The sequence below is a fragment of the Schistocerca gregaria genome, chromosome 11, assembly GCF_023897955.1.
Source record: "Schistocerca gregaria isolate iqSchGreg1 chromosome 11, iqSchGreg1.2, whole genome shotgun sequence".
Lineage (NCBI taxonomy): Eukaryota > Metazoa > Arthropoda > Insecta > Orthoptera > Acrididae > Schistocerca > Schistocerca gregaria.
In genome coordinates, this window is record NC_064930.1 from 79536056 (window position 1) to 79562700 (window position 26645).

At 44.7% G+C, this 26645-nt stretch overlaps 1 protein-coding gene across 2 annotated transcripts in view; it reads right to left on the bottom strand.

Annotated features, from left to right (window-relative positions):
• LOC126295143 (speckle-type POZ protein-like) overlaps nucleotides 1–26645 on the bottom strand; it is a 149809-nt gene that overhangs the window by 68194 nt on the left and 54970 nt on the right. For both annotated transcript variants that reach the window (XM_049987430.1, XM_049987429.1), the window contains exon 2: nucleotides 18343–18519. In XM_049987430.1, coding sequence (XP_049843387.1) covers nucleotides 18343–18519 — 177 coding nt within the window. The remainder of the gene's footprint in view (nucleotides 1–18342; nucleotides 18520–26645) is intronic.

A 26645-nucleotide genomic window follows, 5' to 3' on the forward strand; every position in this document is an offset into this window, starting at 1 on the left:
ATGTCGAACGCTTTTTCCAGATCGACAAAAGCCTATGAACGTGTCTTGATTTTTCTTCAGCCTTGCTTCCATTATTAGCCGTAACGTCAGAATTGCCTCTCTGGTCCCTTTACTTTTCCTAAAGCCAAACTGATCGTCACCTAGCGCATTCTCAGTTTTCTTTTCCATTCTTAACGACATGATACGCGAGCAAAACACATGTTCTAAAATTCTACAACAGATCGACGTCAGAGATATAGGTCTATAGTTTTTCACATCTGCTCTACGACCCTTTTTGAAGACTGGGACTCCCTGTGCTCTTTTACAATCATTTGGAACCTTCCGTTCCTCTAGAGACTTGCGGTACACGGCTGTTAGAAGGGGGGGCAAGTTCTTTCGCATACTCTGTGTAGAATCGGATTGGTATCCTGTCAGGTCCAGTGATTTCAGTTGCTTTTCTATGTAGGTTCCTCAAAAAAAATTTTTAAAAAAATGCAATATCTCTTTGGACACACATTCTTATCTGAAGGAACAGCGACTACAAGCATTATGAAATACAAGAAATGTATTTGCAGTGGCGAATAACGACAACCGTCGCCTGTATGACAACAGGAGAAATTTGTGCCGGACTGAGACTCGAACCCGGATTGCTGGCTTATAGCGGGTGACTGCCTTACCATTTCTCTTTGCTTTCTTTTCTTTCGAACATTCTTTTCTTGGGCCTCCCATACCGCCTCATAGCCCAGCCGTGCTCTCCCCTCGTGTGTCTTAATCGGCTAGTTTCTTAGCTTTAGTACCTATCGTTGCTACGGATACACTATGTGATCAAAAGTATCCTAGCTGGAAATGAGTTACAAGTTCGTGGCGCCCTCCATCGCTAATGCTGGAATTCAATATGAGGTTGGCCCACCCTTAGCCTTGATGACATTCTCGGGGAATGGCAGCCCATTCTTCAGGGAGTGCTGCACTGAGGAGAGGTATCGACGCCGGCAGATGACGTTGGGCGGGTATTCACCACACCCACACCCTGCCATCGGGTCGCCACATCGTGTACCGTGATTCGCCACTACACACAATGTGTTTCCACTGTTCAATCGTCCAATGTTTACGCTCCTTACATCGAGTGAGGCGTCGTTTGCCATTTACCGTCGTGATGTGTGGCTTATCAGCAGCCGCTCGACCATGAAGTCCACTTTTTCACACCTGCCCCTTAACTGTCACAGTACTTTCATTCGATTCGGAGACAGTTTGGAATTACTGTATGATGGTCTGGATACATCTCTGCCTATTACACATTACGACTCTCTTGAACCATAGGCGGTCTGTGTCCGTCAAAAAAATGGTTCAAATGGCTCTGAGCACTATGGGACTCAACATCTTTTTAGGTCATAAGTCCCCTAGAACTCAGAACTACTTAGACCTAACTAACCTAAGGACATCACACACACGCATGCCCGAGGCAGGATTCCAACCTGCGTCCGTAGCAGCCCCGCGGTTCCGGACTGCAGCGCCAGAACCGCACGGCCACAGCGGCCGGCCCTGTGTCAGTCAATAGACGACGTCGACGTGTACACTTTTGTGCTGTACGTGTCCCTTCACGTTTCCACTTTGCTATCACATCCGAAACAGTGGACCGAGGGATGTTTAGGAGTGTGGAAATCTCGCGTACAGACGTATGACACAAGTGACACCCAATCAGCTGACCACGTTCGAAGTCCGTGAGTTCCGCGGAGCGCCCCATTCTGCTCCCTGACGATGTATAATGACTACTGAAGTCGCTGATATGGAGAACCTCGCAGTAGGTGGCAGTAAAATGCACCTAATATGAAAAACGTGTTTTTGGGGAGTGTTCGGATAATTTCGAGCACATTGTGTACCATAGCTTATAGTAGAGTAGCTCCGTCATTTCTATTTGTTTTCCATTGTACCGACTGCTTCAGAGTTTGTGTTCTCGGAGTGTGTCCACAATCTTTTCACGATGGTGTTGTTCTTCACGTCATCTGTTTGTGCTTCATAAGTTCAGCTTCTCATGATTCTGAAAGGACCAGCTGCCAGAACATGGCAGAGCCCATTTCCTTTAAATTGATTTATTTAGTGTTTGTGTGTCCCTTTTGTAGCGATGTATGCATCGTTCTCGATATTTCTGCGAAATAAATCAGTTTCTTCTCAGAAAAGAAATATACAGAAAAAACTAAATAGACACATCAGCTTCTTCTGGCGTACGTCTTTAATGGAGCGTGTAGGAGAAAAATAAATGAAGGCCTCTTGTCGCCCTTAAAATACAAAAAAAGGTAAAAGTGCAGTTAAAACATAAATATGAAATACTTGTTCTGTGGCCGGCCGGGGTAACTGAATGGTTCTAGGCGCTACAGTCTCGAACCACGCGACCTCTATGGTCGCAGGTTCGAATCCTCCCTCGGGCATGGATGTGTGTGATGTCCTAAGGTTAGTTAGGTTTACGTAGTTCTAAGTTCTTGGGGACTGATGACCTCAGAAGTTAAGTCCCATAGGGCTCAGAGCCATTTGAACCAACTTGTTCTGTGTGAAAGTGATAAGGACATAATTCGATTCTGATTTAATTTCTTGCTTTAAAATCTTCTGAATTCCTTGATCTAAATACACTCCTGGAAATTGAAATAAGAACACCGTGAATTCATTGTCCCAGGAAGGGGAAACTTTATTGACACATTCCTGGGGTCAGATACATCACATGATCACACTGACAGAACCACAGGCACATAGACACAGGCAACAGAGCATGCACAATGTCGGCACTAGTACAGTGTATATCCACCTTTCGCAGCAATGCAGGCTGCTATTCTCCCATGGAGACGATCGTAGAGATGCTGGATGTAGTCCTGTGGAACGGCTTGCCATGCCATTTCCACCTGGCGCCTCAGTTGGACCAGCGTTCGTGCTGGACGTGCAGACGCGTGAGACGACGCTTCATCCAGTCCCAAACATGCTCAATGGGGGACAGATCCGGAGATCTTGCTGGCCAGGGTAGTTGACTTACACCTTCTAGAGCACGTTGGGTGGCACGGGATACATGCGGACGTGCATTGTCCTGTTGGAACAGCAAGTTCCCTTGCCGGTCTAGGAATGGTAGAACGATGGGTTCGATGACGGTTTGGATGTACCGTGCACTATTCAGTGTCCCCTCGACGATCACCAGAGGTGTACGGCCAGTGTAGGAGATCGCTCCCCACATCATGATGCCGGGTGTTGGCCCTGTGTGCCTCGGTCGTATGCAGTCCTGGTTGTGGCGCTCACCTGCTAGGCGCTAAACACGCATACGACCATCATTGGCACCAAGGCAGAAGCGACTCTCATCGCTGAAGACGACACGTCTCCATTCGTCCCTCCATTCACGCCTGTCGCGACACCACTGGAGGCGGGCTGTACGATGTTGGGGCGTGAGCGGAAGACGGCCTAACGGTGTGCGGGACCGTAGCCCAGCTTCATGGAGACGGTTGCGAATGGTCCTCGCCGATACCCCAGGAGCAACAGTGTACCTAATTTGCTGGGAAGTGGCGGTGCGGTCCCCTACGGCACTGCGTAGGATCCTACGGTCTTGGCGTGCATCCGTGCGTCGCTGCGGTCCGGTCCCAGGTCGACGGGCATGTGCACCTTCCGCCGACCACTGGCGACAACATCGATGTACTGTGGAGACCTCACGCCCCACGTGTTGAGCAATTCGGCGGTACATCCACCCGGCCTCCCGCATGCCCACTATACGCCCTCGCTCAAAGTCTGTCAACTGCACATACGGTTCACGTCCACGCTGTCGCGGCATGCTACCAGTGTTAAATACTGCGATGGAGCTCCGTATGCCACGGCAAACTGGCTGACACTGACGGCGGCGGTGCACAATTGCTGCGCAGCTAGCGCCATTCGACGGCCAACACCGCGGTTCCTGGTGTGTCCGCTGTGCCGTGCGTGTGATCATTGCTTGTACAGCCCTCTCGCAGTGTCCGGAGCAAGTATGGTGGGTCTGACACACCGGTGTCAATGTGTTCTTTTTTCCATTTCCAGGAGTGTATAATGTTTTTTTTATCTTCTAGGAATCTGGCGCAGTTTTTCCTAAAAGTTCTTGTTTTTTTTTTAAGTAGTTGCAGTTGGAATGCAAATCTATTAGGCTATCCGAGCACACTTCACAGCCAGATCCAAAATTCCGTATGTCGACAGCCGTGTGTACTGGGTGATTATAATCAATCTTCCAAACCGCTATAGAAACAACACTGCAACGGAATATTACTGGAGAAGGGGGAAAACGTATGGCATAAGGAAAACAAAAATAGTGTGAAAATTGATCAGTAGACCAACAGGCGACTGCCCCCCATAAGCGGAAATATGAGTTCGAGTCCAGCACGAATTTTCGTTGTCATTCCATTATACAGCTGATGGTTGTCCATAGCTTCAATTGCGAATACATTTAAAAAAGGGGGGGGGCAGCTATTTTCGTCACCTCCGGAAGCTGTTAAATCCTTCCTACACAATATTTTCAAGACAGTAACATCAGAGTGGGAAAACGTTTCCACAATTTCTCTAAACGAACGCAACGCAACATTGTATAAATTTTCAAGGTGAATATTTTTAAAAACAGTACAATTACGTGGAACCCTCGTGACAGATTCAAACTGAATGCGAGGCTAGGACTCTAATTCAGTACGTTTTTGTTTTTCTCGGCATTTTGTCTGGGCGGACGTCATGATGTCATGTTGGGGTGTGATTGTTGGCACCCAACCACAATAAAAACTGACTTGAAAATACTAAAACCCAGCCACAGCCTATACAACAAACTGACCATTGAGGGCAACTTCCATATATAGAAGGTAATAGCAGAAGGAAAACAGGTCTTAAATGAATACACTACACTCTGCAAGGGCAAACCTTTTAACACATTAAAGGAGCTTTACAAATAAAAACAGCACAAACAGATAACACACACACACAGAGATAAAATGCAAACAAAATTCAAATTTCGCGCCGAAGTCTCTGCTCAACAAATGAATACTGACTGGAACACATAACAAACCACAATCACACTGTGTTCTGGTGAAGTGAAAAAGTATTTTACTACGTTATTTGTGGAAAATACTTGTTATAGTCACGTATGCATCACAACATTTCAGCATGATATGGAGAATGGAAGCGCTTGCCACATGAAACCGTAAGTAAATACGAAAATAGGCGCCGAAACATCGCGAAAAACTGAGTTACGCCCTAGAAGATAGATTAACTCCCAGCAAAAAACTTTCTCATCAACATCGTTTGGTTGCAGATGACAATCTACGTTTAGTAATTAACACAAAAGTGATGCAGAAAGTTGATGTTCATCAAATGTAAAAGTATTTACAAAAAGAAATGATCTGTTTGAAGCAAAAATGTGCATAATTTTATAATCATTTAACAAAATGTTCACATTGCAGAATAAATAAAAAACGAAAACCCACTGATGATGGCACAGTGGTGCCGAAACATGTTTTGGTTACTGAGAAAAACGGTGTATTGCATAACTGGCGGACCCCACATCGAAAATTTTTTAACTGCAAGCACGGCCAATACAAGGAGCTGCATACCAAAAGATGGATAATTCAGCGCATGTAAACGAATAGACGCAAGTCTCGACCGTTTTCGAGAACGTCGAGTTACATTTTAGGCGTGCTTTCAATCCCAAAGAAAGCAAGTACTGACAGGTCTGAAAATTCCCGAACTATCGGTTTAATGAGTCACGACTGAAAAGTACTAACACGAATTCTTTGCAGACGAATGGAAAAATTGGTAGATGCCGAAACCGACCTCACGGAAGGGCAGTTGGCATTCCGTGTAAATGTTGGAACACGTGAGGCAATACTGACCCTATGACTTATCTTAGAAGATAGGTTAAGGAAAGGCAAATCTATGTTTCTAGCATTTGAAGACTTAGAGAAAGCTTTTGACAATGTTGACTGGAATACTCTCTTTCAAATTCTGAAGGTGGCATGGGTCAAATATAGGGAACGAAAGGCTGTTTACAATTTGTACAGAAACCAGATGGCAGTTATATGAGGCCAGGGGCATGAAAGGGAAGCAGTGGTTGCGAAGGGAGTAAGACAGGGTTCTAGCCTCTCCCCGATGCTACTCAATCTGTATATTGAGCAAGCACTCAAGGAAACACAAGAAAAATTCGGAGTAGGAATTAAAATCCACGGAGAAGAAATAAAAACTTTGAGGTTCGCCGATGACATTGTAATTCTGTCAGAGACAGCAAAGGACTTGCAAGAGCAGTTGAACGGAATGGACAGTGTCTTGAAAGGAGGATATAAGCTTAATATCCACAAAAGCAAAACGAGGATAATGGAATGTAGTCGAATTAAGTCGGGTGATGCTGAGGGAATTAGATTAGGAAATGAGACACTTAAAGTAGTAAAGGAGTTTTGCTATGTGGGGAGCAAAAACCTGATGATGGTCGAAGTAGGGTGGATATAAGGTGAATATAAAATGTAGTCTGGCTATGGCAAGGAAAGCTTTCCTGAGGAAGAGAAATTTGTTAACGTCGAGTATAGATTTAAGTGCCAGAAAGTCTTTTTTGAAAGTATTTGAATGGAGTGTAGCCGTGTATGGAAGTGAAACATTGGCGATAAATTAGTTTAGACAAGAAGCTTTCGAAATGTGGTGCTACAGAACAATGCTGACTCAGGTAACTAAAAAGGAGGTACTGAACAGAACTGGGGAGTAGAGGAATCTGTGGCACAACTTGACTAGAAGAAGGGATCGGCTGGTAGGACACGTTCTGAGGTATCAAGGGATCGTCAGTTTAGTATTGGAGGATATCGTGGAGGGTAAAAATCGTAGAGGGAGACCAAGAGGTGAATACACTAAGCAGATTCAGAAGGATGTAGGTTGCAGTAGGTACTGGGAGATGAAGAGTCTTGCGCAGTATAGAGTAGCATGGAGAGCAGCATCAAACCAGTCTCTGGACTGAACAACAACAACATGTACTTTGTAAGACCGTTAGCATTCACTGATCCCACGGCTGATATGGTATACAGGGTTGAAAGTATTTAAAACGACAAAGTCTGGGAGGTTGTAGGGGACATCAAAACAAATACTTTTCCCTAAGGTCATTTTTTCCTATGAGGAGTATTTAAATGGGTAGAGGAAGTTTTCTCTGGCGGCAAATTAATTAAACTAACAAACACTTTTACATTTTTTATGACCAAGAGACAACACATTAACATAATTTCAGTTACAGTAGATATTCAAAAAATGCCTCCATTGACACGAAAGCAAAGGTTACACCGTTGGATCATGTTCTGTCTGACACGGGCAAAAACCCCAGCAGTATTCTGAATTGTTCCTGCTGCTGCTGCTATCCGGGCAACCAGATCCTCTTCTGATGCAACAGGAGTTGCGTAAACAAGGTTGCGCATCTCTCCCCACACAAAAAAGTCCAGAGGGGACATAATGGGAGTCGAGCAGGCCATGGTACAGGACCACCTCTGCCAGTCCACGTTTCTGGGAACCGTCGGTCCACGAATCGACGCACACGACGACTGAAATGTGCCGGCGCCCCCTCATGTTGGAACCACATGCGTTGTCTTGTAGGGGGCGGGACGTCTTCCAGTAATTCTGGCCATGCTCTGTAATAGTCCTCGCCATTTAATGGCGTAGGTAGCAGATACGGCCCAATTAAACAGTCTCCAACAACACCGACCCACACATTAACGAAGAACCGCACTTGATGAGCGCTAGTAACTGTGGCATGTGGGTTATTCTCACTCCAAACATGCGAATTGTGCATGTTGAGGACTCCAGCACGCCCGAACGTTGCTTCATCGGTAAACAACACAGAGGATGGAAATGTAGGATGCATTTCACACTGTTCCAAGTACCACTGCGAAAACTGTGCTTTGGGTGGATAATCAACTGGTTCCAGGTTGTGGACACGCTGTAACTGAAATGGACGCAACAATTGCTCTCGAAGGACTGTTCTTACATTCGTCTGATTCGTCCCCATGTTACGTAAAATTGCACGAGTGCTGATTGAAGGATCCCGCTCCACATGCTGCAAGACAGCTTCCTCAAATTCCAGCGTTGTTACCGTGCGACGGCGTCCCTGTCCAGGTAATCTGCTAAATGACCCGGTATCACGCAGACGTTGGTACACAGCAGCAAAGGTCATATGATGCGGGATACGGCGGTTAGGATATTGTTGTTGATCAACCCGCTGTGTAGCTCGTCCATTGTGGTGAGCTACGTAGTACGCACCAACCATATCAGTGCACTCACTCCAGGTGTATCGCTCCATTAGTAAACAGAGACAATGCGCTACTACACTGGTGGACAGCAGTTGCCTACAACTGAAGAGCGTAATATTCCCTCTAACAATTGAAGAGCGCAATACGGCCTCCGCCGGTTTAAATAATCCTTATAGGAAGAAATGACATTAGGGAAAAATATTTGCTTTGATGTCCCCTACAACCTCCCAGAGTTTGTCGTTTTAAATACTTTTCATCCTGTATACCCAAACCTCCACATGTCAAGCAGTCAGGTCGGTACCAAACGGTGTATATTTATTTATTTATTTATTTACATGTCAAGTTTCGTAGGACCAAATTGGGGAGCAAATCTCCAACGTCATGGAACGTGTCAGTACATGAACACAACATAAAAGTAATAACAGATAAAAATAAATGTTCACGAACATGAAAGAAAAGTAGTCCATAAGTTTAAGCAAATGCTATCAGCAATACAATGAGAATCAGCTGAATTTTCCAAGGAACTCCTCGGCAGAATAGAAGGAGTGACCCATGAGGAAACTCTTCAGTTTCGATTTAAAAGCGCGTGGATTACTGCTAAGATTTTTGAATTCGAGTGGCAGCTTATTGAAAATGGATGCAGCAGTATACTACACACCTTTTGCACAAGAGTTAAGGAAGTCCGATCCAAATGGAGGTTTGATTTCTGCCGACTATTAATCGACTGAAAGCTGCTTATTGTTGGAAATAAACTAATATTGGTAACAAGAAACGACAATAAGGAATATACGAGGTGCATTCAAGTTCTAAGGCCTCCGATTTTTTTTCTCTGAACTGGAAAGAGATAGAAACATACGCATTGTTTTAAAAATGAGGCCGCGTTCATTGTCAATACGTCCCAGAGATGGCAGCACCGTACGGCAGATGGAATTTTACCGCCAGTGGCGAGAATGAGAACTGTTTTAAATACTTAAAATGGCGACGTTTTCCTTACTTGAACAGCGTGCAATCATTCTTTTTCTGAATTTGCGTGGTGTGAAACCAATTTAAATTCATCGACAGTTGAAGGATACATGTGATGATTGAGTTATGGATGTGTCGAAAGTGCGTCCGTGGGTGCGACAATTTAATGAAGGCAGAACATCGTGTGACAACAAACCGAAACAACCTCGGGTTCGCAGAAGCCGGTCTGACGACATGATCGAGAAAGTGGAGAGAATTGTTTTGGGGGATCTCCGAATGACTGTTGAACAGATCGCCTCCAGAGTTGGCATTTCTGTGGGTTCTGTGCACACAATCCTGCATGACGACCTGAAAATGCGAAAAGTGTCATCCAGGTGGGTGCCACGAATGCTGGCGGACGACAACACGGCTGCCCGTGTGGCATGTTGCCGAGCAAAGTTGACGCGCAAAGACAGCACGAATGGGACTTTCTTTTTGTCGGTTGTGACAATGGATGAGACGTGGATGCCATTTTTCAATCCAGAAACAAAGCGCCAGTCAGCTCAATGGAAGCACACAAATTCACTGCCACCAAAAAAATTTCGGGTAACCGCCAGTGCTGAAAAAATGACGGTGTCCATGTTCTGGAACAGCGAGGGCGTAATCCTTACCCATTGCGTTCCAAAGGACACTATGGTAGCAGGCGCATCCAACGAAAATGTTTTGAAGAACAAATTCCTCCCTGCACTGGAACAAAAACGTCCGGGAAGGGTTGCGCGTGTGCTGTTTCAGCGAGACAACGCACCCGCACATCGAGCTAACGTTACACAACAGTTTCTTCGTGATAACAACTTTGAAGTGATTCCTCGTGCTCCCTACTCACCTGACCTGGCTCCTAGTGACTTTTGGCTTTTTCCAACAATGAAAGACACTCTCCGTGGCCGCACATTCACCAGCCGTGCTGCTATTGCCTCAGCGATTTTCCAGTGGTGAAAACAGACTCCTAAAGAAGCCTTCGCCGCTGCCATGGAATCATGGCGTCAGCGTTGTGAAAAATGTGAACGTCTGCAGGGCGATTAGGTCGAGAAGTAACGCCAGTTTCATCGATTTCGGGTGAGTGGTTAATTAGAAAAAAAATCGGAGGCCTTAGAACTTGAATGCACCTCGTACATATTGAGAGGCCAATGTCAAAATACCCAGACTCTTGAACAGAGGTCGACAAGAGGTTCGTGAACGCACACCACTTATTGCCCGAACCGCCCGTTTGTGAGCCAAAAATATCCTTCTAGAATGAGAAGAGTTACCCAAAAATATAATACAATGCGACATATGTGAATGAAAATAAGTAGACTAATTTACATGTCGAAGTATCACTCACTTTTGATACCGTTCGAATAGTAAAAATGGGAGTATTAAGTATTTGAACAAGATCCTGAACGTGGGCTTTCCACGACAGCTTACTACCTATCTGAACACCTAGGAATTTGAACCGTTCAGTTTCACTAATGATATGCCCGTTCTGTGAGATTAAGACGTCAGGTTTTGTTGAATTGTGTGTTTGAAACTGTAAAAACTAAGTCTTACTGTGATTTAACGTTAATTTTCTACAAGCCATGAACTGAGGTCATGTGCTGAAATCGAGTCAATGTTGCACACAACATCCTTTACTACCAAGCTAGTGTCATCAGCAAACAGAAATATTTTAGAGTTACCTGTAATACGAGAGGGCATATCATTAATATAAATAAGGAACAGGAGCGGCCCCAACACTGATCCCTGGGGCACACCCCACTTGACAGTATCCCACTCAGATCCCACATCGCAGCCGTTATCAACATTGTGAATAATGACCTTTTGCTGCCTGTTGCTAAAGTAAGAGGTGAACCAATTGTGAGCTACTCCCCTTATTCCGTAATGGTCCAACTTATGGAACACTATTGTGAGATCAACACAGTCAAATGCCTTTGTTAAATCGAAAAATACGACAAGCGTTCGAAACTTTTTGTTTACACCATCCAGTACCTCATAGAGACCTCAAAGACTATCAAACAAAACTCTGATATAGTTTCTTTTATGTGCTGTCCTCGAGGCGAACGTGCGTGAACGCTAAGTAATACGTAAACAGCTACGGAGTAGAGGAACAGCATAACTGAGCATCCCTCGTGTGACGCTCCATTGGGCAAGTCTCTAGAGAGTCGATTTACTGTGTCAAGGATCCCTGATTCGAGTCTTAGTCATCCCAGTGTTTGTACTGTCGCACGTGTGAAACAGTTGTATGGGACAACATACTCCTCATATGTAAAACGACTGTTCAGAGTCTATAGCAACCTATTAGCAGTCAATTTCGCTTCGTGTATTTTAAACTAGCAAACCAATGGAGTACATTTGTAGTTTCACGGAGTAAACATAAACAGTCGGAACAGCCAGTAGAATACTGCAATGGAATAATTTTCTCAATCTGCATTCCCTCACGTACACTCAGTTGTGTTCTCGGTGGCTCTGTAATTCTCAGCGTCATGGCTGGACAACAACTGAACTCGCTGATGAATCCAGGCCATTTGAAGCTTCAGCACAGTTCTCTTTCAGACTCAAGCTTCCATTTTGTAATCTACATAGTGGATGCGCAAATATGGGATTCATCAAATCTACTTATGTACGAAAGTAATTTCATTAAGACATTTCTTTATACGTAATTACTATTGCAGAACCATTTTTCCTAAATGGAAGACAATGAGCATGTGTGATGGTGTACATATGGATTCCTGAACGTTACATACTCTTTACTGTGAACAGGCAATCTGAGAACCACGTTCCAATTTCAGTTCTTCGTTCTTGGTTCTGTTTTCTTCCAGTATGCTTTCACCTGCTCACTATGTTTCTTCTTTCTGTCTTCAGACCATTTTGAATCAGTCTTTTTAGCAACCCTGCCTTGTAATCCTTGCACTTTCAATACTTTTTTCCCAAAAGGCTCCTCTGTTGTTTACATCTTCTGTTTTTATATTGTTTCTTTCTAAATCCCTTTTTACTTCGTTGATCCAGCTTGTAGACTTTTTACCCCACAAATATTTGAAAATCTTATAAGTTAATCTACGGTCCTGCATTCGAAATAAATGTCCACAAAACGTGAGGCTTCTATTTCTCATTACATTTGAAAAATTTTCTATATTTTGGTATATTTCAGCATCATTACATTACATTTTTATTGGTCCTTTTGATAATTTGTTCTACAAGGTATACAATATGATATTGGATAAGTCATTGTGATTTACAATACATGTTTTTAAATCATACAAGAATATTTACATTGACTTAGGCTTAATATTATCACAACTGAAGGTTCAGATTCCATACATTATATTTAACCTTGGCAAAAAAGTTTTTATGTTTTGAGATATTCATCTATGTTATAATAACATTTTTGCAATAAATATTTTTGAACAGTAGTTTTAAATTTTGAAGTGTCTTTTAGTCTTTTAATGTTTGTAGGTAGCTTACTGTATAGTCTGTTTCCCTTTTGCAGTAGTCCATTCTGTTTTAATGTTGTGTGTCCATCGTTGCGTAATTTCCAACCTTCTGCTGTTTTTGTGGCCCTAACATTCTCATTATAATTCGCCATTCCAGTACTTACACTCCTGGACATTGAAATAAGAATACCGTGAATTTATTGTCCCAGCAAGGGGAAACTTTATTGACACATTCCTGGGGTCAGATACATCACATGATCACACTGACAGAACCACAGGCACATAGACACAGGCAACAGAGCATGCACAATGTCGGCACTAGTACAGTGTATATCCACCTTTCGCAGCAATGCAGGCTGCTATTCTCCCATGGAGACGATCGTAGAGATGCTGGATGTAGTCCTGTGGAACGGCTTGCCATGCCATTTCCACCTGGCGCCTCAGTTGGACCAGCGTTCGTGCTGGACGTGCAGACCGCGTGAGACGACGCTTCATCCAGTCCCAAACATGCTTAATGGGGGACAGATCCGGAGATCTTGCTGGCCAGGGTAGTTGACTTACACCTTCTAGAGCACGTTGGGTGCCACGGGATACATGGGTAAGTGCATTGTCCTGTTGGAACAGCAAGTTCCCTTGCCGGTCTAGGAATGGTAGAACGATAGGTTCGATGACGGTTTGGATGTACCGTGCACTATTCAGTGTCCCCTCGACGATCACCAGAGGTGTACGGCCAGTGTAGGAGATCGCTCCCCACACCGTGATGCCGGGTGTTGGCCCTGTGTGCCTCGGTCGTATGCAGTCCTGATTGTGGCGCTCACCTGCACGGTGCCAAACACGCATACGACCATCATTCGCACCAAGGCAGAAGCGACTCTCATCGCTGAAGACAACACGTCTCCATTCGTCCCTCCATTCACGCCTGTCGCGACACCACTGGAGGCGGGCTGCACGATGTTGGGGTGTGAGCGGAAGACGGCCTAACGGTGTGCGGGACCATAGCCCAGCTTCATGGAGACGGTTGCGAATGGTCCTCGCCGATACGCCAGTGGCGGTGCGGTCGCCTACGGCACTGCGTAGGATCCTACGGTCTCGGCGTGCGTCCGTGCGTCGCTGCGGTCCGGTCCCAGGTCGACGGGCACGTGCACCTTCCGCCGACCACTGGCGACAACATCGATGTACTGTGGAGACCTCACGCCCCACGTGTTGAGCAATTCGGCGCTACGTCCACCCGGCCTCCCGCATGCCCACTATACGCCCTCACTCAAAGTCCGTCAACTGCACATACGGTTCACGTCCACGCTGTCGCGGCATGCTACCAGTGTTAAAGACTGCGATGGAGCTCCGTATGCCACGGCAAACTGGCTGACACTGACGGCGGCGGTGCACAAATGCTGCGCAGCTAGCGCCATTCGACGGCCAACACCGCGGTTCCTGGTGTGTTCGCTGTGCCGTGCGTGTAATCATTGCTTGCACAGCCCTCTCGCAGTGTCCGGAGCAAGTATGGTGGGTCTGACACACCGGTGTCAATGTGTTCTTTTTTCCATTTCCAGGAGTGTATAATTTATCTAAATTTTAGTTTAGTGCTCGGCATTCGCTTGCATACAGGCATTCCGGTTTCACTACTGTGTAGTAATGACTCACTTTTGCAATTTTGAACAGGCACTTTTGATTGTAGAGGTCTTTCGAGCTACCATATGCTCTCCCCATTTTATGCAAACTTTCCTCTATTGCATTATTTTCCAAATCGTTTTCTTGGATTATCTCCCATACATGTTAGAATATTTGTTGTCATATCTATTTGCCAAATATCTGTTTCCAGAATTTGGAGTATCCTTTATGAGTGTTACAAATTTTGTTTTTCTTCAGAAATTCTTAAGCCATTTCTGCTGGCTATTTCTTCCACGAGATTTATTTGTGTTATAGCAGATGCAAGATTTTCGGAAAGTATAGCAAAATTGTCTGCTAAGCAAGGCAGTTGATTTCGATCTTTTTGCTTCCCCTTCCTAGTCTTATAGGCGAGATGTTGAGCTCAATAAGTTTTCCATTCCAAATTTTCACTGTTTCCTCTAACACACTAGTGAAGAGAATTGGGGATACGGCGTCACATTGTCGTCCACCTGTTTTTATTTTGAAAGGCTGTGAAATTACTTCCATAAATTTTACTTTACAGACTGTACCTGTGTTTCACGGATTAGGTTTGCCAGTTTAGGCTGTATTCCAAATTTTCGAATTATTTTGTGTATAGTTTCGCTGTCAACAGAATCAAAAGCCTTTTTGAAATGCACAAACGTAACTACAATGTCCTTTGCATTAAGTAAACTGTGGCGAATTACTGACCCAAGATTAAAATATTTGTTCTGAGCATGACCTTCCTTGCGTATAACCACCTTGATATATTAACCAGCATGACCATCTATTGTTGTTTCTATTCTGCTTAATAAAATCTTGGAAAACACTTCATACGCTACTGGCACTAAAGAGATGCCACGGTTGTTGTTTGCATCCTGCTTTTTACCCTTTTTTTTTAAAGAATGCATGTATCAAGGCAACTTTCCATTTCTCTGGGATTTTTTTCTCTGTATTCCAGATTTTTTCAAGGAATAAATTTAGCTCCTTTGCTGTTTTTGGCAAAGACCACTTCAAAAGATCAGCTCCAATAGAATCTTCTGCACTAGTGTTATTGTTTTTGAGAATCTTAATTACTTCAATTTCTTCTACAGTTTGTGGTGAATCTGCCAAATTTTGATTAATATCGGGAATTCTGGTTCAGAATAGTTCAGCATCTGATGAAAATGTCGTCATCGTCGCCATCGTCATCGTCGTCATCGTCACCGTCGCCATCGTCATCATCATTTGAATAATAATATTTTTCTTATGGTTGTTATTACTATTAATACAGTACTATCCCACATGTGATGAAATTTTTACTTCATTTTTCTGTTCCGATTTTGTATGTTTATTCTGTGATACCATATATCTACTCTATAGGTTTGCTACTTTGTGGTGAACGAAGCGAAAGCTGAGTGCTAATATAACATTGTTCTATATTCCGAACAGTCGTTCTACATGTCGGGAACCTGTTGTCCCATGTAACAGTTTCGTATATACTACAGTACAAAAACTAGCATGACGAGTTCTGGAATCCGGGAGCCTTGGTGAGACAAAACAACACTACCTCTCGGGGACTTATGACCATATATTGGTGGCGATTGCATTGCTAGAAAAGAACAAATGGAAACGACTGTGGGTGAAACCAGCGATAGCGGGTGGAGAATCTCAAAGTGTTCGCCAGAATTTGCTTCGTGAGCTACAGTGAGAGGAAATAAAGAACAAAGTAAATTATTTGAGAATTTGCGAAGAGACACATTAGTATCATTCATAATAATGAATATTTTTGAAAAGCCTGCAACTCTATCAGTCATGATTTAAATAATGAAGCACTGCAGTATTATAACAGTAACGTATTTTTTAATGTTTAATATGACGATTTTCGAGAATTTATTGTCATTATCAAAAGGAAATATTCACACAGGTATTTTACGTGGTGTTCCTGCATGTGCTGTTGCGCCTCCCTTGCCCCACAGTTATGTTGCTATTGTCAAGTGCAGTCCGACACTTCTTTTGGGCGATTTTCTGAAACATCACATAAAACTCCTAATCTAAATATTTGTACTTGATTATGGGAATAGATTCTCGTAAACCATTGAGCAACTCATGTAAAAATATGTAACGATGCAGTGTTTCGTTATTTAAATCAGGCATGATATTTCTGCTAAAGATTGTCTCGTGGCCAATTTAAGATTTTTAGCAACAGGCGAAAACTATTCCAACTTTCAATGTAGTCCTCTCCCTCATTGCACCATTTCAAGTGTTATTCCAGAAACATGTGAAGTAATATGTGAATCACCCATTGAGGTACAAATAAACACATTCATTTCATATAAGTGTACTTTGAACAAGCTTGACTTATCGCACCTCCATCTCCTTCCACATTTTTTTTTATTTTATTTTATTTTTTTTTTTTGTACATGCAAGTTTAACATCATCCACAATGCAGCTGATGGCTCCTGGTATTTCTTTGTAAGATTCCAACCGCTTAATACGGGTTTTTTAGTCAGCACGCTTCGTGGTATGAACAAGTTTGTATGGTTCATACATTGCAGTGATCACTGTGGCGCTAGCAACGCAACAAATATACTTCGTCATTTTATAGCTTAAAACTACTAAAGCAAGCGAGGCGACGTGTAGACAATGGCCTCACTATTATCCAAGATATCTGCTCAAAGCTCCCCTACCACACTGTCAAAGGTACGATCAACAGGCCTCTCATACAGATAACACTATGTGACCAAAAGTATCCGGACACCTCGCTGAAACTGACTTACAAGTTCGTGGTGCCCTCCATCGGCAATGCTGGAATTCAATATCGTGTTGGCCCACCCTTAACCTTGATGACAGCTTCCACTCTCGCAGCCATCAGGTTCATTATCAATCAATCAGGTACTGGAAGGTTTCTTGGGGAATGGCAGCCGATTTTTCAGGGAGTGCTGCACTGAGGAGAGGCATCGATGTCGGTCGGTGAGGCGTGGCAAGACGTCGGCGTCCCAAACCATCACAAAGGTGTTCTATGGGATTCAGGTCAGGACTCTGTGCAGGCCAGTCCATTACAGGGGTGTTATTGTCGCGTAACCACTCCGCCACAGGTTGTGCCTTATGAACAGGTGCTCGATCGTGTTGAAAAATGCACTAGCCATCACCGAATTGCTCTTCAACAGTAACAAGCAAGAAGGTGAAGAAAACATCAATGTAGGCCCGTGTTGTAAAAGTGCCAAGCAAAACAACAAGGGGTGCAAGCCCCCTCCATAAAAACACGACCACCCCGTAACACCACCGCCTCTGAATTTTACTGTTGGCACTACACACGCTGGCAGATGACGTTTACCCACCATTCGCCATACCCACACCCTGCCATCGGATCGCCACATTGTGTGCCGTGATTCGTCACTCCACACAACGTTCTTCCACTGTTCAATTGCCAAATGTTTATGCTCCTTAGTCGGAGTGAGGCGTCGTTTGGCATTTACTGTTGTGATGTGCGGCTTATGAGCAGCGGAGTTTTCTCACCTCCAGCCTAACTATCATAGTACTTGCAGTGGATCCTGAAGGACTTTGGAATGCCGATTTGACGGTTTGCATAGAAATCTGCCTATTGCACTTTACGACCTTCTTCACCTGTCGGCGGTTTGTCAGTCAACAGACGGGGGCGGCCTGTACGTTTTTGTGCTGTACGTGTCCCTCCACGTTTCTACTTCGCGTCTTAAACAGTGTGGAAATCTCGCAAACAGACAGAAGTGACACCCAATCACCTGATCACGCTGGAAGTGCCCAGTTCTGCTCTCTCACCTTGTCTAATGACTACTAAGATCGCTGATATGGAGTACCACGCAGTATGTGGCGGCACGATGCACCTAATATGATAAACGTATGTGTTTGTTGGTGTCCGGATACTTTTGATCACACCGTGTAGATATATCTATCTGCAGGCTTTGATAAGCATTTACCGTCGGCCACGAACACTTCATCGGTGACGTCACACAGCAGGATGCTTAGGTGTGTATTTATCGTAGGCCACACCATGACGTCATGAACACTGGCCTGTCAGTACCCTTTGGACCAGACATATTAACACACGACCCAGCAGTCTTGAGCCTTACCGCCCTTTGGAGCTGGAACATCGGGTTGTTTGTGGTAATTTCGAGTCCCACCGGAGCCCTCGCCCCGACGTATCCACTCCGGGACGTGAACCTGTTCCTCCGGCTGGTACAGCCAGAGAGACAGCAGCGCCACGGCAATGGCAGCAGCAGCAGTCAGCGCCCTCCTGGAGCCGACACCTGCAACAGTGGTCGAACCCAACACTTCCTAAGTGGGCAGAGAGCGGGGGGGGGGGGGGGGGGGGCACTTTTTCAGTATTTGAAAGATCTTGTTATTTAACTTGGGAGAGCCACGCCTGACAAAACTCTACAATCTGGTGAGCAAGATGTATGAGACAGGCGAAATACCCTCAGACTTCAAGAAGAATATAATAATTCCAATCCCAAAGAAAGCAGATGTTGACAGATATGAAAATTACAGAACTCTCTGTTTAATAAGCCACAGCTGCAAAATGCTAACACGAATTCTTTACAGATGAATGGAAAAGCTGGTAGAAGCCGACGTCGGGGAAGATCAGTTTGGATTCCGTAGAAATGTTGGAACAAGCGAGGCAATACTGACCCTACGACTTATCTTAGAAGAAAGATTAAGAAAAGGCAAACGTACCTTTCTAGCATTAGTAGACTTCGAGAAAGCTTCTGACAATGTTGACTGGAATACTCTCTTTCAAATTCTGAAGGTGGCAGGGGTAAAATACAGGAGGCGAAAGGCTATTTACAATTTGTACAGAAACCAGATGGCAGTTATAAGAGTCGAGGGACAGGAAAGGGAAGCAGTGGCTGGGAAGGGAGTGAGACAGGGTTGTAGCCTCTCCTCGATGTTATTCAATCTGTATATTGAGCAAGCAGTAAAGGGAACAAAAGAAAAATTCGGAGTAGGTATTAAAGTCCATGGAGAAGAAATAAAAACTTTGAGGTTCGCCAATGACATTGTAATTCTGGCATAGACAGCAAAGGACTTGGAAGAGCGGTTGAACGGAATGGACTGTTTTTTGAAAGGAGGATATAAGATGAACATCAACAAAAGCAAAATGAGGATAATGGAATGTAGTCGAATTAAGTCGGCTGATGCTGAGGGAATTAGATTAGGAAATGAGACGCTTAAATTATTAAATCAGTTTTGCTATTTGGGGAGCAAAAAAACTGATGATCGTCGAAGTAGAGAGGATATAAAATGTAGACTGGCAATGGCAAGGAAAGCGTTCCTCAAGAAGAGAAATTTGTTGACATCGAGTATAGATTTAAGTGTCAGGAAGCCGTTTCTGAAAGTATTTATATGGAGTGTAGCTATGTAAGGAAATGAAATGCGGACGATAAATAGTTTGGACAAGGAGAGAATAGAAGCTTTCGAAATGTGGTGCTACAGAAGAATACTGAAGATTAGATATGTAGGTCACGTAACTAATGAGGCACTGAATAAAACTAGGGAGGAGTTTGTGGCACAACTTGATTAGCAGAAGGAATCGGTTGGTAGGATATGTTCTGAGACATCAAGGGATCACCAATTTAGTACTGGACGGCAGTGTGGAGGGTAAAAGTCGTAGAGGAAGACCAAGAGATGAATACACTAAGGAGATTCAGAAGGATGTAGGTTGCAGTAAGTACTGGAAGATGAAGAAGCTTGCACAGGATAGAGTAGCATGGAGAGCTGCATCAAACCAGTCTCAGGACTGAAGACAACAACCACAACATTTAACTTTACAGCTGGTCACTCTTCTACATGCCACAACCTAAGGGCGGAAAGTCATGGTCACCAGAAGTTTGTGAATCGTGTGAACTGTGTCCTGTGTGGTATTGTATTTTAATCGTTGTCTGAGGCGGAATTTCAGGACAAGCCCAGCATTTGCCTAAACAAGTGTGGGGAACTGCCTGAAACCCACAGTCAGGCTGCTCGGTGTAACAACTCGAGTTCTATAATCTCATATTCTGCCTGTGTCTGGCCCGGCTCTCTGTGTCACAAGGTAGGACACTGTATGTTACACTACGAGGTTGGTTTGAAAGGTTCTCGGAATCACCACGAGAGGTCAGCGCTAGCGCAACGAGTTGTTCACGTGACACTTATCGGACTGTTGCCTGTAAACACCTGCCATGGAAGAGAGCTGTGGCGGTGGCGTGTATCTGTTGTTCCCACGTAGTGATTTGCAAAGCCGGAAAAAGTCGAGATTCGAGTAGTGATTAAGTACTTCCTAAGGAAAGGTATGAAAGCAAAGGTCGTTCGTGCCCATGTCCAGAACACACTAGGGGACTCTCCTTCATATTCAACAGTTGCCAAGTGGACAAATGAATTTAAATGTGGTCGGGAAGCTTAGACAGTGATCCGTGTAGATTTCGACCAAGATGTGTCACTACTACAGAAATCATTGCGAAGGTGCACAAAATGGTGACGGAGGATCGCCGACTGAAATTGCGTGAAATTGCTGACGCTTGCCAGATTGCATCTGGAAGTGTATATCGCATGCTAACTAAAGAACTAGAAACGAAGAAATTATCTGCAAGAGGGGTGCCACGACCCCTGACGCTGGGTCAAAAACATGTGCCGTCGCCATGGCAAAATTACACGCACTGAGGTATGAATTGTTGCCACACCTGCTCCATTCACCTGATATGGCTCCATCAGACTTCCATCTCTTCCCAAAACTGAAAATTTTTCTTGGAGGAGGAAGATGCACTTCAAACGAACAATTAATAGCCGCAGTTGATAACTACACTACTCGCCATTAAAACTGCTCCACCAAGAAGAAATGCAGATGATAAACGGGTATTCATTGGACCAATATATTATACTGGAACAGACATGTGATTAGATTTTCACGCAATTTGGGTGGATAGATCCTGAGAAATCGGTATCCAGAACAACCACCACTGGCCGTAATAACGGCCTTGATACGTATGGGCATTGAGTCAAATGGCGTGTACAGGTACAGCTGCCCATGCAGCTCCAACACGACACCACAGTGCATCAAGAGTAGTGACTGGCGTATTGTAACGAGCCAGTTGCTCGGCCACCATCGACCAGACGGTTTCAGTTGGTGAGAGATCTGGAGAATGTGCTGGCCAGGGCAGCAGTAGAACATTTTCTGTATCCAGAAAGGCCCATACAGGACCTGCAACATGCGGTCGTGCATTATCCTGCTGAAATGTAGGGTTTTGCAGGGATCGAATAAAGGGTAGTGCCATAGGTCGTAACACATCTGAAATTTAAAGCCCACTGTTCAAAGTGCCGTCAATGCGAACAAGAGGTGACAGAGACGTGTAACCAAAGGCACCCCATACCATCACGCCGGGTTATACGCCAGTATGGCGATGACGAATACACGCTTCCAATGTGCGTTCACCGCGATGTCGCCAAACACGGATGCGACCATCGTGATGCTGTAAACAGAAGCTGGATTCATCCGAAAAAATGGCGTTTTGCCATTCGTGCACCCAGGTTCGTCGTCGAGTACACCATCGCAGGGTCTCCTGTCTGTGATGCAGAATCATGGGTAACCGCAGCCACGGTCTCCGAGTTGATAGACGCAGCAAACGTCGTCGAAGTGTTCGTGCAGATGGTTGTTGTCTTGCAAACGTCCCCATCTGTTGACTCATGGATCGAGACATGGGCTGCACGATCCGTTACAACCATGCGGATAAGATGCCTGTCATCTCTACTGATAGAGATACGAGGCCGTTGGGATCCAGCACGGCGTTCCGTATTACCCTCCTAAACCCACCGATTCCATATTTTGCTAACAGTCATTGGATCTCGACCAACGCGAGCAGTAATGTGGCGTTACGATAAACGGCAATCGCGATAGGCTGCAATCCGACCTTTATCAAAGTCGGAAACGTGATGGTACGTGTTTCTCCTCCTTACACGAGGCATCACAACAACGTTTCACCAGGCAACGCCGGTCAACTGCTGTTTGTGTATGAGAAATCGGTGGGAAACTTTCCTCATGTCAGGACGTTGTAGGTGTCGCCAACCTTGTGTGAATGCTCTGAAAAGCTAACCATTTGCATATCGCAGCATCTTCTTCCTGTCGGTTATATTTCGCGTCTGTAGCACGTCATCTTCGTGGTGTAGCATTTTTAATGGCCAGTAGTGTATTTTGCCGGTCTGGAGGAAACACATTTTCAAGATGGGCAAGGCACTGGAACATCGTTAGCCCAAGTGCATTATTCTACAAGCAGACTACACTGAAGAGTAAAGTTTCAGTGACTTAGGTGCTTTATTTGTGTTCTGTTCCGAGAACTTTTCAACCACCCTCGTACATACGCAGGAACAGAGTTTGTACAGTTATACGGAAAATATTGCTGAAATGTTAAGTGCTATTGATGTGCGTTTTTCCCAAATGCATTGGTAGTTAGGGATTCATACTCCAATTTTACTCAGAAAGTGAATTTTTCGTTCAAACATACTTTTTTAAATGAAACAATGCCTATTGACATTGAAGTAAACGTAAGGTAAATTGGAATATCAGTGGTGTTTCTTGCAAGATAATAGTCGAGTCGTTTACGAGATATCTCCTGTTGAGAAAGTTTCCACAGCGACACTTGTTTGTGCCATTGAGGCCTACATAGTTGCTGGGTGCTTTGTTATATTTATTGATTGGCGACTCCATGGCGTGTTCTGTGCAGCACTACCAGATAATGAATATAATTGGAAGGAGAGACAGCATTGGTCGTATTTTTTTGTTTTATTATCCACAAAATCGATTTTCGGTCACTTAGCGACCATCCTCAGTGCCAGAAGTTAAAAATTGTCACATAACCATCAGAGAGAATAAAACAGAAAATGACAACTACACCTGCATATGACCATAACAGTTGGTAGCAACATGCCTGTAATATACAAGTAAATTGGTAGGCACTGTGTCAACAAGCTTAGAGCGATCACATAAACTGAGGCCGCTGTTTACATGCACCTGTTGTGCAGCAGACCTCGGTGTGACAGGGCTTGCAACGCCCTCTATGTGACATGTCACGTTAACACTTAATATTAATGATATGTATGGGTTCTGACCCAGTGCTTATGCGGAAGTGCTTTTTTTTTCCTTTATTGTTATTTTAATACCTATACAAACAGGTAGGCTGTCAGCGGCATGCTACGCCACTCTTCAGCCATAGTGTTGACAATGACAGAACACAGATTGGAGAAACAGAATGAACATAGTGACGGGCTAAAAAATAGTGGTCACAGATACACAAAAAGGAGCCGTTCACACTCGACGATAACGACACCGAAAACACGTTGACACGGCACACAGAACACTGACGAATCCGATGGCACAAGTGAAAGTAGAAGCGGGACGGCGGACACTAGAAACACAAAACGACGTCACACACACACGAGACACAGATGGCGATGATCTCCGGCGCGCGAAAGTCCACGTAGCGTGTGCGAGTCTGGGGACCTGCCAAGAGGGGAAGAAAGGTGAGGGGGGGAGAGGGCGGGGAGGGGAGAACAAAGATGCCAATGGCTGAGGAGATGGGAGGAGGGGGAGAGGGACAGGGGGGGAAGCCTGGGGGAGGGGTGGGGAGAAAGGGAGGAGGGAGGGAGGGTGCCCATAGAAACAGACAGAGGAAGAGGGAGGGAGGATCAAAGTTGATAGGAGGGGAGGAGGACATCATCAGCGAGGGGGAGCTGCCGGAAGCCACCTTGGGAGAGGGTAAGAGGAGGGTGGAGAGATGGAGACTGGGTGGGATGTGGGAATACAGGCGCGGCAGAGGGGGGGGGGGGGAGAGGATGGGCGAAACAAGCGGGTGAGGAGGGTCGAGTTTGTGGGAGGTGTACAGGATCCGTATTCTTTCAAGGAAAAGGAGGAGGTGGGGGAAAGGAATGAGATCGTAGCGGAAGTGTATAACCACTGTTATAATAATGCTAGCTTGTCCAAAGGGACAAACGACATGTACATCATCATGTCGGTTAAATTTGAAGTACTTCATGATTCACAAATGCACAAGAGTTATTTTGTGTTAATATCTCGCAAATCATTAATATTAAGTCTTCACGTGACATGTCACATAGAGGGCGTTCCAAGCCCAGTCACATAGAGGTCTGCTGTACAAGAGGTGCATGCAAAGAGCGGCCTCAGTTTATGTGATCGCTCTAAGCTTGTTGATACCAGTGCCTACCAATTTTAATTGTATATTACAGGTATGTTGCTACCAACTGTTATGGTCATATGCAGGTGTAATTGTGATTTTCTGTTTTATACTCTCTGATGGTTATGTGAAAATTTTTAACTTCTAGCACTGAGTGAGGTCGCTAAGTGACCGAATACCGAGTTTGTGGATAGTAAAACAAAACAAACGAAAAAAACGAAAAAAACGAAAAATGCGACCAATGCCGTTTCTCCTTCCAATTATATTTGTTTACAGTGTGCTTGTGCGTTCCTCGAGTGCATCGCGACTAGAGTCAGTGTGTGACAGCTCAAGCAGTAGGTCGTAAGTCGACGATGGGATCTACCAAGCCAGAAAAAGTCGACATTGTCAAGGTGTATGGTCAGTGTAGGACGAATGCAGTTCATTTGGGTGAGGTGTACATGGCACTATTCCCCTACAGATGACCATTATCTCGGCAATTAGTTACCAGTTACGTGACGATGGGAGTATAACAGCTAGACATCATAACAGAAAGGAACGACAGAAAAAGGGGAAATTTATTTCTCGCTGCTGCTGCAGATCATCAACACGATACCTCCCTGCGGACTTTCTCTGCCCAGGGACTGGGTGTTTGTGTTATCATCATCATTATCATTATAATTCCTGACATTGCCTAGGTTGGGTTGTGAAAAACTTGGACTCAGTAAAAATTCGGACTTACTACGGGCGCCGATGACCGTGCAGTTGATCGCGCCACAAACCAAACATGTTTATCATCATCATCCATCGAAATAGGTTCCATTCCTATCAGAGATCTCTCCATCAAGGGTTGCATGGAAACGATTATGAGAATCGTGTTAACTTCTGAACATGAGCATTAAGACAGGATACTCTTTTAGTGTTGAAGCCACATTTAGCAATCATGGCCAGGTAAACTGCCGAAACACGCAATACTGATGCGTTGACAATGCCCATTGGCTTCTTCTGGTGGAATGTCAGTGTCGATGGAGTGAGATCGTGTGGCGTCAGATAGTGAAGAAAAAAAACGGCTCTGAGCACTATAGGACTCAACTGCTGTGGTCATTAGTCCCCTAGAACTTAGAACTACTTAAACCTGAGGACATCACACACATCAATGCCCGAGGCAGGATTCGAACCTGCGACCGTAGCAGTCGTACGGTTCCGGACTGCGCGCCTAGAATCGCGAGACCACCGCGGCCGGCTCAGATAGTGAACCATTAGTTCATAGGCGCATGTTTCATAGAACACTGGCTGTGCGCAAGTACCACAGCCTCCTAACAAACCATCTTGCACAGATGCTAGAAGATGTTCCTCTGCAGACCAGGAGGTACCAACATGATGGGTGTCCAGACGAGAGTGCACAAACTAAGTTTCCTTTAATTTACGTCTATGGCCACAAACTTTTTGTTAACAGATTACCGGTTTCGGTCTTTTATGACCATCATCAGATCTGTTTCATAAAAACAGTCCTAATGTACCGCAGGACTGTTTTTATGAAATAGATCTGATGGTGGTCAATAAAGACCGAAAGCGGTTGTCTGTTAACAAAAAGTTTATGACCATAGACGTAAATTAAAGGAAACTTATTACGTATATTGGTCATTGCTTTTTGGCCACGATGTCGCAGCTTGTGAAAGTGCACAAACTGCTACAGCAAGTCTTCACCAACTGTAACCAAATCGTTAGACTGGATGCACAGGATCTGTACCTTGGCTCACCTATTTCCCAGGTTTGACGCCTGCAGACTTCCTGTGGGAAAGTTGAAAGACGCTGTCTACAAGCACATACCAGCAACACCTGATATGCAACGACGTGTTACTACAGCCTGCTCGGACAGCTCCGCTGAAGCGATAGCATGTGTGCAGCAGTCGTTTCTCACCAGACTGGAAGCGTGTATTGGCATCGCCGGTGGTCATTTTGAACAAAACCTGTGATAGTTGTCATGCCACTGGTCAGAATGCACATAACTGGTGTATGCAGTTGTGTTGCTGTGTAGTGTGTGCTACCACAGGCATTGTACAAGTGTCTGTGTTTCAAAATACGATATTTCGGGAGCGACTCGCACTACGATTCTGCAACAAACACCACTGACGTCCTGATTTACCCTGCTTTTATTTTGTCACGGTCAATAGACTTGTCAGATTTAACAACTGTATGTTTGCACAAGAAATGCACTTTATAAGAACCCCTGACTGCCA